This window comes from Musca vetustissima, unplaced genomic scaffold (assembly GCF_032173495.1).
Source record: "Musca vetustissima isolate MV318-11 ecotype Yass unplaced genomic scaffold, APGP_CSIRO_Mvet_v1 utg3767, whole genome shotgun sequence".
Lineage (NCBI taxonomy): Eukaryota > Metazoa > Arthropoda > Insecta > Diptera > Muscidae > Musca > Musca vetustissima.
Genome location: NW_026886007.1, coordinates 316,172 through 329,722, shown reverse-complemented (window position 1 = coordinate 329,722; position 13,551 = coordinate 316,172). Strand labels below are relative to the sequence as shown.

Below are 13,551 nucleotides of genomic sequence, written 5' to 3'. Positions count from 1 at the left end.
AGTTCATTTTATTCCACCCAGTGAATAGTTTAATTGAACATTTTTTTGAAAAGGAAGAGAGGATTTAAACGGGCTTTTGAAGACGGGTTCCAATTTTTTGCTTCGCAATTTTACATCCTTCTTCTTTATTCTTTATTATTTTCAACATTTCTTCTTTTCCTTGTTTTTAATTTCCAGCCAAAACACGACGAAGATTGCGCCGACCAACCAGTGCTCCCGAAACCGAAGACGCCGTCGAAACCGTTGAGGTATCAACCCGGAGAACTCGTGTCTCAGCCAAGAAAACCCTTGAAAATGCCGATAAAGAAATTGCCCAAAAACGTGTAGATCAGGAACCCTCACCGTCCACCTCGGTGCGCACTCGCCTACGTGGTAAATCCAAGTTACGCGGAGCCGATGCCGATTCTACCAGCCTGGTGGCAAGTGGTTCTTCGTTGAAGGGTAAAAAAGCCAAAGCTGAAGATGTCGGCAAGAAGGTCGTTTGTTACTACACCAATTGGTCACAATACCGTCCCAAAATTGGTAAATTCGTACCCGAAGATATTCCAGCGGATTTGTGCACGCACATCATTTTCGCCTTCGGTTGGTTGAAGAAAAACAAATTGAGTTCCTATGAATCGAATGATGAGACAAAGGATACAGTGCCTGGACTCTATGATCGTATTATGACCCTGAAGAAGGTCAATCCTAAGTTGAAGGTGGGTTTCAAAACAGTTTTTGAATGACATTTTCAATTTTGTAATATTTCATTTCTTCTTTCAGATCCTTTTGGCTTTGGGTGGTTGGTCATTTGGCACCCAGAAATTCAAGGATATGTCTGCCACCCGCTATACCCGCCAAACCTTTATCTATTCCGCCATACCATTCTTGCGTAAACGTGGTTTTGATGGTCTGGATTTGGATTGGGAATATCCCAAGGGTTCGGATGATAAGAAAAACTTTGTTTTGTTGTTGAAGGAATTGCGTGAAGCTTTCGAGGCTGAGGCCCAAGAATTGAAGAGGCAACGTTTGTTGTTGACAGCTGCCGTGCCTGTGGGACCCGATAATATCCGTGGTGGTTATGATGTACCCGCTGTTGCCAGTTATTTGGATTTCATTAACGTTATGGCCTACGATTTCCATGGTAAATGGGAACGTGAAACCGGTCACAACGCTCCACTGTATGCTCCCTCATCCGACTCGGAATGGCGTAAACAATTGTCCGTTGACAATGCTGCCACAATGTGGGCCAAAATGGGTGCCCCCAAAGAGAAATTAGTTATTGGTATGCCCACATATGGTCGTTCCTTTACTTTGGCTTCGACCGCTAAACATGGTCCCAATGCCCCAGCCACCGGTGGTGGCAAGGAAGGTATCTACACCAAAGAAAGTGGTTTCCTCGCCTATTATGAAATCTGTGAAATGCTGTTGAATGGTGCCGTCTATGTGTGGGATGATGAAATGAAGGTGCCCTATTTGGTGGATGGTGATCAATGGGTTGGCTTTGATGATGAACGTTCCATTCGCAACAAAATGAAATGGATTAAGGATAATGGTTATGGTGGTGCCATGGTATGGACTGTCGATATGGATGATTTCAAGGGTGATGTGTGTGGAGGACAGGTAAAATATCCACTAATTGGAGCCATGCGTGAAGAGCTGTTGGGCATTTCAAGAGGTAAAGATGCCAAGGATGTTAATTGGTCTGAAGTGGCTGCTACCTTTGAGGATTTGGAAGAGGTAAGGAACTTAAATCTGGTAACTCCTTTTAAATCGAGAAACTAATTATCTACTTTATCTATTTAGGTTGAGAAACCCGAACCCATTAAAATTGATGTTGAAGAAATCTTGGCCAAGGTACGCAAACCCACAAAGAAACATCGTGTCAAGTCTGGTGCTTTGGCAGTGGAAAAGAACAGTAAGTCTCAGGAACTAAAAACTTCAATACAAATCTTTTTACTTTACCAAATTCTTTGTTCTGTATTACAGCCCGTCCCGCCCAAGTTTTCTGTTATCTTACTAGCTGGTCTTCTAAACGTCCCGGTGCCGGTAAATTCTTACCCGCCAATATTGACCCCAAACTTTGCACCCACATTGTCTATGCCTTTGCCACACTCAAGGATCACAAATTGGCCGAGAACAGTGACGAAGATCCCGATAACTATGAAGAAATTATTGCGTTGCGTGACAACAATCCCGATTTACAAATCCTTTTGGCCATTGGTGGCTGGGCATTTGGTTCAACACCCTTCAAAGATCTCACCTCCAATGTGTTCCGTATGAATCAATTTGTCTATGAAGCCATTGATTTCCTGCGTGATTATAAATTTAATGGTCTCGATGTGGATTGGGAATATCCTCGAGGTTCTGATGATCGAGCTGCCTATGTAAATCTTCTGCGTGAATTGCGTGTGGCCTTTGAGGGTGAAGCTAAATCGTCTGGATTGCCCCGACTCTTGCTAACAGCTGCTGTGCCAGCCTCCTTTGAAGCCATTGCAGCAGGTTATGATGTCCCTGAAATATCGAAATATCTTGATTTTATTAATGTCATGACCTATGATTTCCATGGTCAATGGGAACGTACTGTGGGCCACAACTCACCTCTCTTCCCCTTGGAATCGGCCACAGGTTATCAAAAGAAATTGACAGTTGATTATAGTGCCCGCGAATGGGTTAAACAAGGTGCTCCCAAGGAGAAACTTTTAATCGGTATGCCCACCTATGGCAGAACATTTGAATTGGCCAATGTGACACAATTTGATATTGGAGCACCCGCCTTGGGTGGTGGTCGTTCTGGCAAATTCACCAATGAATCCGGTTTCTTGAGTTACTATGAAGTGTGCACATTCTTGGCAGCAGATAATACCACCTTGGTATGGGATTCGGAGCAGCAGGTGCCATTCGCTTATCGTGACGATCAATGGGTTGGTTTCGATGATGAACGTTCGTTGAAAACAAAGGTGAGTTTTGGAGAAGATAGAACAAAAACGATTTTCAATATGGAGGCTAAGAGCAATTTTATATTCACGTTTTACTTAGCCATGAAAAGAAAGTTTTTTTTAATTCACATATTGTTTAGTATTGAAAAATTAAAATATTTTTAGCTTATTCTGAAGACCCTTTTACGTTTTTCAATTAAATAATATTGTTTTTCTTTTTTCCACCCCCCTTTTTTGAACAGATGGAATGGTTGAAAGAGCAAGGCTTTGGTGGTATTATGGTGTGGTCCATCGATATGGATGATTTCACTGGACGTTGTGGAAATGGCAAATATCCTCTGCTGACAGCATTAAATGATGAACTCAAGGGTTATAAGGTCAATTTGGAATATGAGGGTCCCTATGAATCGCGAGGTCCCCGGGGAGCATACACCACGAAAGATCGTAAGTAGTAACATTGGAAATTAAAACAAAGAGATCAAAACTAAATATATTTGGTTTTACCCCCTTTCCAGCCCACGAAGTAACCTGTGCCGAGGAAGATGGTCACATTAGCTATCACAAAGATTGGAATGATTGCACCCATTATTATATGTGCGAGGGTGAACGTAAACATCATATGCCATGTCCTGCCAACTTGGTCTTTAATCCACAGGAGAATGTATGCGATTGGCCGGAAAATGTTGAGGGTTGCCATGTGCCAACAGATGCGCCAGCTTAAATTTTGGTGTGGGATGAAGTAGTAGAGAGCGAGAGATTTTTTACAAAAATTGTGTAAACTACGGCTAACACACACACATATATACATAACAAGCACGCACACACACATGCCTACCTACATACAAATGCACATTTTCACATATGCACAGTTCAAATTTCTAGAATAAGGGCCAAGTGGGGAGACTATTTTTTGCTCCAACACTGCCTTTAATTTTTTTTTATTTTTTTGGAAAATACTTTCTTTTGGAAATCAAATATGGAAATATAAAATTTGATTCCTACCAAAATTGGACAAGTAAACAAAACATTGGTCTACTGTAGGAAATCATGGAAATCATCATTTAATACTCCATGGGAAGATGTTCAAACTTCTTATAGAAGTCCGAAGGACCTTCTTAGATGATGCCCATTTGATTTCCATACACATTCTCCATACTGGCCCTTATTCTAACCACCATGTTTTTCTGACGAAACTGCAATTTAATTGTAATTTATTTTGCTCTCACTCTAAATTGTTTTTGTAAGATGGTTGAACGTGATGTGAGCCCCTAACATATGTCTGTACATATGTACTATAAAATTTAGTTCTATACATAATAGCATACCTACAAATACTGTACTCTAAACCACAACAAAAATTAAGCCCCCTCCCCCTAATACACCAATCAACCTATTATGTAGTAATGCCTAGCATGTAGTTATTTTTTATTTTTTTTTTTTTAATTTTCTGTTTTTATTTTGTAAAAAAAAACTACATTAAAAAACAATGCAATTTGATGGCATTTGTTTTATCCCGTTTTGTTAATTTTTTATATAAAAATTTAGTTTAATTAATTATCAATTGCAATATAACTTCTCCCTCTAAATCACTTTTTCTTTTGCAAAAGAAAACAATATTTTCTTTTATTTTTTGTTAAAATATGTAACATTAAACAAAACCACACTTGCCTTGTTTTTTTTTTCGTTTTTTATATACATACATACGTATATATATAGAAATTTAACAATAATAATATTAATTATTATTATTATTAATTTTGTTTCAAATTATTCTTAAGGCCTTAAATTACAAACAAACAAAACGAAAAACGAAACCCATAGTAAGAAACATTTTTTTGTTTAAGAATTAATTACCACAACGAAGTTATAATAATGTTAATACTCTATCTCTATCTTACTCTCACTGGCACTCTCTCTCTCTCTCTCGTTTGAAAATATTTTATAATTATTAATTTTCTTAAACAATTATTGAAACCATTCTTTTTGTACATAAAACTGTGATAATTTCCCTCTCTCTGTAATTTTATTTGTTTAAAAACAAAAACAACACAAAAGTTTTGTAATTTTGCTCCAATTGTTTATCGTCTATATCATTTCTTTAGTTTCCTTCTATTTTTTTCCAATTTCTCTTGTGCACACAAAATTTTGTTAAAAATATAATTTAAAAAATACTATTATTTTTTATATATATTTTTTTTTCTATTCGAACAACTGTATTATAGTGTTATATATAAATAAATATATATATATATATAAATAAATAATTAAAATTATTAAAAAAATACTGGAATTTTCTTTTTTAAAAGCTTCTATAAATTTTGAGATTTTTGTTTTTTAAATTCAAGCCTTGTTAAAAAAATATTCTTTTTAGAAGCCGTGCCTCTTGGACCTTGAGATTTTTTTTTAACCATCCCTTTTAATAGATTGACGAAATATCTCTAATGTAAACTTTTTTATAAAAAATGGTTGGAATTGTGATTTAATTTGCCATTTTTTTTTAATTTGAAACTTTCCTTGTTTGGAAATTTAAAAAAGATCCAATATATATTATAATATATATTTTTTAAAAAATCCACTTTGTTGTTGGTGAAAATAAAAAAAAATATATTTTTTAAAAAATCCACAACTTCCTGAAAATATTGCATATAAATAGGGGACTATTTACCCTGCACATAGCCGTTTAAATTTTCCAAATATCACAATTCGTTCAAAAGTTATTTCAGTTTTGCCGAAACTTGTTTTCCCCAAACGACCGAAACGGATTTAGTGACTTTTCACGTGATCTATTATTTGTGTGGGCTATAACACAGCCTGCCCGAATCGAGTAGACTGTCTTATTTACAGTAAACCAAAAAATTAGTTGATATCTTAAATATCTTTGAACTTTCAAATAATGCCGATTTTCTCTTATATAACATATGGTTATATATGTTTTGTCAATATGGAATAAAACTTTAGAATTTCCTCTAACCATTGATGCAAAATTTTTTAAAATCGGTTAAGTAGTCGCTGAGTTATTTGCATTTGAATTCAACGATGTTCCCAAATATAACTACTGTTCGGTGCTGGGCGCCTATTAGCTGAAAATGAAAAACCACACAAAAATGCAGTTTTTAAAAAGGGCAATTTTTGTTCTTTCAAAGTGGCTGACGGGTTGTAGCATACTTTTAGGCCGAACACAGTTTGTGTGTAGCTGGAGTGTTAAATTGATACGTGATTGTTTACATACATGACAGAAAAATTTGCGGTTTTTTTAAAACCCTTTTGTTGAGGTTCTTGATCGGCCAGGGGTTTATATCCTTTGTCTTATGGCTAATCAGGATTTGCTAGGATAAAAAAGTGCTTCATAGAAATATTGATTTTACACCCCATCTTTCTTTCTTTTTCTTTGGACTAAATTAGTTTCCGAACAATTTGGAGACGATTTACAAAGGTACGCCTGTCCGTCTGTGGGTGTGACTGGAGCGCACATTAACTCTCGAAGAGAGTAACCGATTTAATCCAAACTTAAATCAAGTTCAAAGACTCCCCATCTTCAAGCTTCTGCAAATTTTGAGATTTTTGTATACCCTTTACCAAACTGTGGTACAGGGTATTATGTCATTGTGTATATGTTTGTAACAGACAAAAGGAAACGAGATAGACACATGGTTCCTTTTGAAAATATACATAGAATCACTTTCTGAGTCGATTTATGCATGTCCGTCCGTCTGTCCGTCCATGTATTTTTGTGAACAAAGTACAGCTCGCATTTATTATCCGATTTGGATGAAATTTGGCATATGTCACTCATTTGGCCCAAGGACGAACCCTATTGAAATTGGGAAAAATTGGCTCAGATTTAGATATAGCTCCCATATATATTTTTGTCCGATTTAATGTAAATGATGCAACAAAGACCCTTAATATCTTTCGATTTGCACAAAATTTGGCACAGCGTAATGAATTAGGTCCAGAATGATGTGTGCTAAGTTTCCTGAAAATCGGTTCAGATTTAGATATAGCTTCCATGTATATTTTCGTCCGATTTAATGTAAATGTTGCACCAAAGTCCCTATATATATTGCGATTTGCACGAAATTTAGTATATCGTACTCAATTAAGTCTAGAATGATATGTGCTGAGTTTCGTGGAAATCGGTTCACATTTAGATATAGCTCCCATATATAGTTTCGTCCGATTTTATGTAACTGGTGCACTAAAGTCCCTATATATCTTTCGATTTGCACGAAAATTTGGCACAGCGTAATGAATTCGGTCTAGATGATGTGTGTTAAGTTTTCTGAAAATCGGTGAAGATTTAGATATAGCTCCCATATATATTTTCGTCCGATTTAATGTAAATGGTGCACGAAAGTCCCTATTTAACTTTCGATTTGCACGAAATTTGGTACAGCGTAATGAATTCGGTCTAGAATGATGTGTGTTAAGTTTCGTGAAAATCGATTCCGATTTAGATATAGCTTCTTTATCTTACCAAATGAAAAATTTAGTATCGGCTGCGGAATGACATGTTTATGGATCCAATTTCATTTTACTGGTCCTTTAAAAATGCAACGTCTGTTAGGATTCATCTGTTGAATATACCCAAAGTGATGGAGGGTATCATATAGTCGGCCCTGTCCGACTTTACTACTTTTCTTACTGGTTTAAATTCAAGCCTTACAGCCTGTTTTTGTAAAATTCTAAACGAACGAATTCGAGTGACTTACGACCAAACCTTTGTTTATATAAAAAATATTTTTTTGATTCAAAACAAAAATAAATGACATATTTTTCAAAACCAAGGAGTTTGGTCGTAAGTCACTCGAATTCGTTCGTTTAGAATTTTACAAAAACAGGCTGTTAGATGCCATGCCTTGTTGGACCTTGAAAATTTTTTTTAACCATCCCTTTTTATAGATTGACGAAATATATCTTTCCTGTCAACTTTTTGAAATAAAACTCACATTGTTTTATTTTTTAAATGTTTGTTGTTGTATATTTATTTTTTAGTTTTTCTTTTTTTGCTATATCCATTTTGTTTTTGAAACTTACTTCATGTTTCTTCATGTTGTTGCTGTTGTTCTTTTTTATGGTCGTAATTTTATTTAAAGTTTCTTCATTTTTCTTTTTTTTTTAATTACTGTTATCTTAAATGGCAGAATGTAGGGGGTGTGTGTGTCAGTGTGTGTTTCTTTTTTTAAGATCATTTGCTGTTAACAGTTACGGTTTTGATATATATTTTTTTTAATTTTCTCTTAAACTATTGACAATTTTGCAATAGAGAAAAAAACATAAACATTGTCATGTAACAAATTTGAATTGTATTATAAATAAAAAAAATATTTTTTTTTTTTTGAAAAAAATGTATATATTTAAATTTAAATTAAAAAAAAAATAACTACAAAAAATTTAAATTTGTTACATATCAATGTTGTGGTTGATGTATTTTTTTTTTTATTTTTCATGGAAAGTTTGTGTTATTTTGGGCAGGAAAAAAGACAACAACTTGAAACTTATCTTTAATTTTTTTATTTCGTCTGACTTTTTTTATTCTTCGTTAATAATTTAAATACTTTTTTTCCATTCCTTTTAAATGCATTATTACGTCTAGTAAAATTTGTTAAATTATTAAATTATTTATTCTTCATGTTATCTCATATTATATTTTTTTATTATTATTTTTTTTTAAAACTTGTATTATTTTTTGAGTTTATTCTTCATTAATTTAAAATAATAATATTTTTATTATAATATAACTTTGGCAACCACATTAATTTACCTTGTGTTATATTTATATAAAAAGAGGAATTGTTTTGTTTTTCATGTTTTCTCATTACATTTATCACTAAGTTTTTGTTTTTAAGGGGGTTTGGTTGTTCTTTTTTATTTATCCTTATGAATTTAAAGGGTGCTCAAATTTCAAAATTGTAAGACAAACAAAGTTAAACGAAATCGTATTTGTGTTCAATCTTAATTTAAATGTTTTTGTTTTAATTTAATTTATTTCCTTATGATTTTCATCATTACATTGATTATTACCTTACATTACATACCAAAATGTAATAATTTATTAATTATTTTGATATTCATAACTGATTTCACACTTCATAACAATTGTACACCAAAAAGTTTGCTAGGTTGTAATTGATGATGGAGGAACGTAAAAAAATATTTTTTTTAATCCAAAAAATCAAGCCTTAATGGAACCTTAGAAAATATATTTTTTGGTAAAACTTTAGAAAATATATTTTTTAAAAAAATTGGCCTTGTTGGAAGTTTAAAAACTATTTTTCAAAAATTCCACATTTCACCATTATGGAGTTGCTGTGTTTAACATGAAAACATATTAAAAAAATCTAATCAATCATAATAGGCACATAGGAAATATTTTTTAAAGTTTTGTTTTGATAAATCTCAGCATCTTGATTAATTATAAAAATATTTTTAAGGGAGGGAACTTGAAAAACATCTTTTAAAAAACTTTGAGAAATCAAATATTTTTAAAACAATCCAACCCATTGTTAGAAGTTCAAAACAATTTTTTCAAAGATCCAGGATTTGTTGGAACTTAAAAAATATTTTTTAAAAGATCCACGTCATGTTGGAACTTAGAAAAAAATATTTATATATATTTTTGTTGAAGCAATAAAAATGGTTTAATTTTGTTGGAAGTTAAAAAAAAAAATATTTTTTATTTTATTGTTGGGAGCATCCAAAAATATTTTTTTAAATAAATTTATTTTCCTAAAAATCCACGTCTTGTTTGAACTTAACACTAGATTGCCGAAGGCGGTCATTTTGACCGCTTTTCAATTTCAAGTACAAAAACAACTGTGTATATAATAACACATTTTTTCAAAATTTGGTGACTTTTTTATAATAAACGAAATTCTATGTGGTACAAAAAGTCACCAAATTTAAAAAAAGTGTCCTTATATGCACAGTTCTTTTTGTACTTGAAATTGAAAAGCGGTCAAAATGAAAATATATATTTAAAAAAATCCAAGCCTTGTTGGAACTTGAAAACATATTTTAAAAAAAAACAGTCCCTGGAAGCTCAAAGAATATGTTCTTTAAAAAATCAATGTTTTTTTAATGCATATGAGGTTTTCTTAAAGAATGCTGCATCCATTTAGATAACCAAAAAGACCAGACATAAGAAATAATCAACATTTTACGAAAAAAAGAACATCATCATCATTTATGTGTTTACATAATTATTAATAAAAAAGAAAACATTTTATATTGTTTTAAAGTTTTTTGTTGATATTTTCTTTTTATTATTTTTTTTTTAATTTTAATTTAAATTTAAAATTTTTTTATTTAATGATTGACACACAGTTATGAGTTTTGTGGTTCATTTAATTGTCATTTACTTACAATAGATAGAGTTTTTTTTTTAAAGAATTTCTTTACTAATTTTTATGTTGTTGTATGTTTTAAATGTTTGCATTACTACAAGTATTGTTTTTGTTGTTTGTTGATTTTTGTTTAATAATTATTATTATTTGCAGCCCATTCCTTTGGAACGTCTTAAAAATATACATGATTTATGTATTTTGTTTGTTATATATATAGCTAATATTAAATACAACTATGGCTAAATTCATAAAAACACATATATACGAATTATTAATTAATTGTTTTGTTTGTTTTTTTTTTATAATTATAATAATTATCATTTTTAATATACAATTTAATAATAATGGAAAAAAGTGAACAGAAAAAAATGGATTTGTTTTAAATATATATTTTCAATATGATTTTGGGGTTTAGATTTGAGATTAAATTAAAAAATTGTTAGTTGGGTATTAGATTGTTTTTTTTTCTGTTGTTTTTTTTTATATATTAATTAAAGATTTGTTTTTTTTTGTTTTTCTTTTTGTTTGATTTGTTTAACAATTTCATATTTAATTAAATGCATTTGTTTTATATCATTATCGTTTTGTTTTCTTTTTTTCTTTTGCTTAACAAAAGAAAACATTTTATTTGTTTGGGGAATTTTCTCTTTTTTTGTTAGTATATGTTTAATTTTTTGTTGTTGTTCTTTCTTAAAAGAAAAAATGTTCTAAATTATAGAAAAAATTGTTTACAGTCTCACTGATCAATAATAGTAATAATAATTTATTAATATTTAATAATAATCAAAAAAGTATAATATTTTGTATAATTATAATAAAGAAAATCTCTCCTTTGTTAATAACCCAAAAAATTTGAAGAGAATTTCTAACGTTTTTTCTTTGTTTAATAAAAATATGTTTTTGTTAAAAAAATAATTGAAAACATTTTGGTTCTATCTAAAAGTAGTAGATTATTACTTAAAAAATATATCAATATTTATGTAATACATATATACACAGACTGCAACAAAAATGTAGATATATATAGAATATTGAAAATTACAAGGAGTGTGTATAAATACAAATAAATTAAGCAATGAGTGTGTTTAGAATATTGAAAATTAAAAAATGTCCTTTTTTCATTTGGTTTTGGAGTTGAAATAAAATTAAAAACTGTAATCTCTTAAAAGGACCTGCGGTCTATACAGATCAATTGGTCAATATAAATATCTATGAGCTCTATACAGACCAATTGGTCTTTATAAGGACCTATTGTCTCTATGAAGACCATTTTATTTTTATAAAAACCTTTGGTCTCTACACAGACCAATTGGTCAATATAAATACCCAGGAGCTCTATGCAGACTAATTGGTCTATATAAAGACCTGTTGACTCTATGCAGACTATTTGTTTTTATAAAGGCCTTTGGTCTCTACACAGACCAATTGGTCAATATAAATACACAGAAGCTCTATGCAGACTAATTGGTCTTTATAAGAACCTATTGTCTCTATGAAGACCATTTTGTTTTTATAAAGACCTTTGATCTCTACACAGACCAATTGATTTGTATATAGACCTATGAGCTCTATGCAGACCAATTGGTCCGTATAAACCCCTGTGGTCTTCATGCAGACCAATTTGGTTGTATATATACCAATGGTCTCTACACCGAACAATTAGTTTTTATAAGGACCTGTGGTCTCTATGCCTAAAGACATGTGGTCTCTATGTAAGACATTTTGTTTTTATAAAGGCCTATGGTCTCTACACAGACCAATTTGATTGTATATCGACCAATGGTCTCTATACCGAACAATTCGTCTTTATAAGGACCTGTAAAAGCATGAGATTTCTCTGGGAAATTGTTAATATATATTTTTTTCTTAAAAATAATATACAAATTTTTCTTTTAACCCCAAAACCAATTGATTTAACTTATTTTTCAAAACATTACCTAGCTCAATTAACTAGTAAAAATACAAATAATTTTTTTTCTTGTAAACCTACATTTTTGTGACACCCTGTGTATGGAGATTTTTTGTGTGGTTTTTGTTTTTGTTGTTGTTTCTTATGTTTTGTTTTTAATTGTTTAATTGAAATTTCAATTTTAAAGCTGTTGTTCTTCACAATAAACAAACACTAACTTATATTATTATTTATATATGTGTAGTTGTAGTTATGTGTGTAGTGTGTTTTTTGTGTGTATTTTTTTCAAGTGATAAGTATAATTTTCGAATTAATTCAATTTTGTTTCACTAACATTTTATTTTTAAATTTGTCTTCTTTTTATTTAAATTCACTTCTCTTTTCTGTTGTTGTTTTATTTGTTACACCATCTACTTTTCTTTGTCGTCTATTTTATTCAATACATACGCACTGCACTTGCACACATTGTTGTTCTGGTTTTATCTACGCACATAAAAATAATTTGAGTCAAAAAATGGAAATATATGTATGTATGTAAGTTATCGTATGTTTGCATATATATGTATGAGAATTATATGTAGTATGTATATATATAGGTCTTACTAATTTCTGACTATTTTTTTTTTATAACAAGGTGCTACAAATGAAAATTTCAAAAATAACTTGAAAGGGGTTCGAAGTCCTCGGGAAGTTTAAGAAGCTTTCTGATATTCATTAAGGAATAGATTTTAATTAAACAATTAATTTTTTTTAATGGAAACTATTAAAATGGATTTTTGAGATATTCCATAACCTCAACTGTTTTACAATGTTTTGAAAACTGCGAAATTTAAATTACCACAATATGTATGTATATATTGCAAAACAAGATGTATAACATCCTGCAAACATTTGAAAATTTTCAGCTGTAGCCCAGTGTTATGATTTAATTGAAAATAATCATAAAAATAAAAAAAAAACTTGTGAACAAAGTTTAACAAACAAAAATTAAAAAAATAATATTTATATGCTAACAAAATTATTTAATAATATTTTTTGTAATACTATATATATATAATGTATGTATATGCTAAAAGGACTGATTGATTTTTTTTTTCATGTTTTATTTTGATGACTTGTTGTTGTTGCTTGCTTGCTGCATGTTTAATATGTTTAACTATTAGTTGGATTTTTTGATTCGTTTGTTGCTACTATTGTGATAATCACTCTCTCATCATTGTACGTCGTCACTCCTCCCCTTCATCTGAACATTCAATTTAGCAACTCCACTCCATTTCGTTACGCTGCATTCCATTCGTGTCATTTCACACATCATCTATTTGCCATCTCTTGGTACTCATCATCGTGTCGTTAATGTTGTGTTGTTTCTTGAGGAGAT

At 30.9% G+C, this 13,551-nt stretch overlaps 1 protein-coding gene across 1 annotated transcript; it reads left to right on the top strand.

Annotated features, from left to right (window-relative positions):
* The first annotated feature begins 288 nt into the window (after positions 1-288).
* LOC133333437 (chitotriosidase-1) lies at positions 289-3,647 on the top strand. Its single transcript, XM_061541757.1, has 6 exons — positions 289-698; positions 763-1,719; positions 1,786-1,897; positions 1,969-2,939; positions 3,161-3,362; positions 3,434-3,647. Exons 1-6 carry the CDS (start codon positions 666-668, stop codon positions 3,637-3,639), a joined length of 2,481 nt encoding a protein of 826 aa, XP_061397741.1. The 5' UTR covers positions 289-665; the 3' UTR covers positions 3,640-3,647.
* The last annotated feature ends 9,904 nt before the right edge of the window (positions 3,648-13,551 follow it).

Coding starts and splice junctions, on each gene's coding strand:
- LOC133333437 (XM_061541757.1), top strand. CDS start 666: ATGACCCTGAAGAAGGTCAATCCTAAGTTGAAG. Junction 1,720..1,785: donor CCTTTGAGGATTTGGAAGAG/GTAAGGAACTTA, acceptor TTATCTATTTAG/GTTGAGAAACCCGAACCCAT. Junction 3,363..3,433: donor AGCATACACCACGAAAGATC/GTAAGTAGTAAC, acceptor CCCCCTTTCCAG/CCCACGAAGTAACCTGTGCC.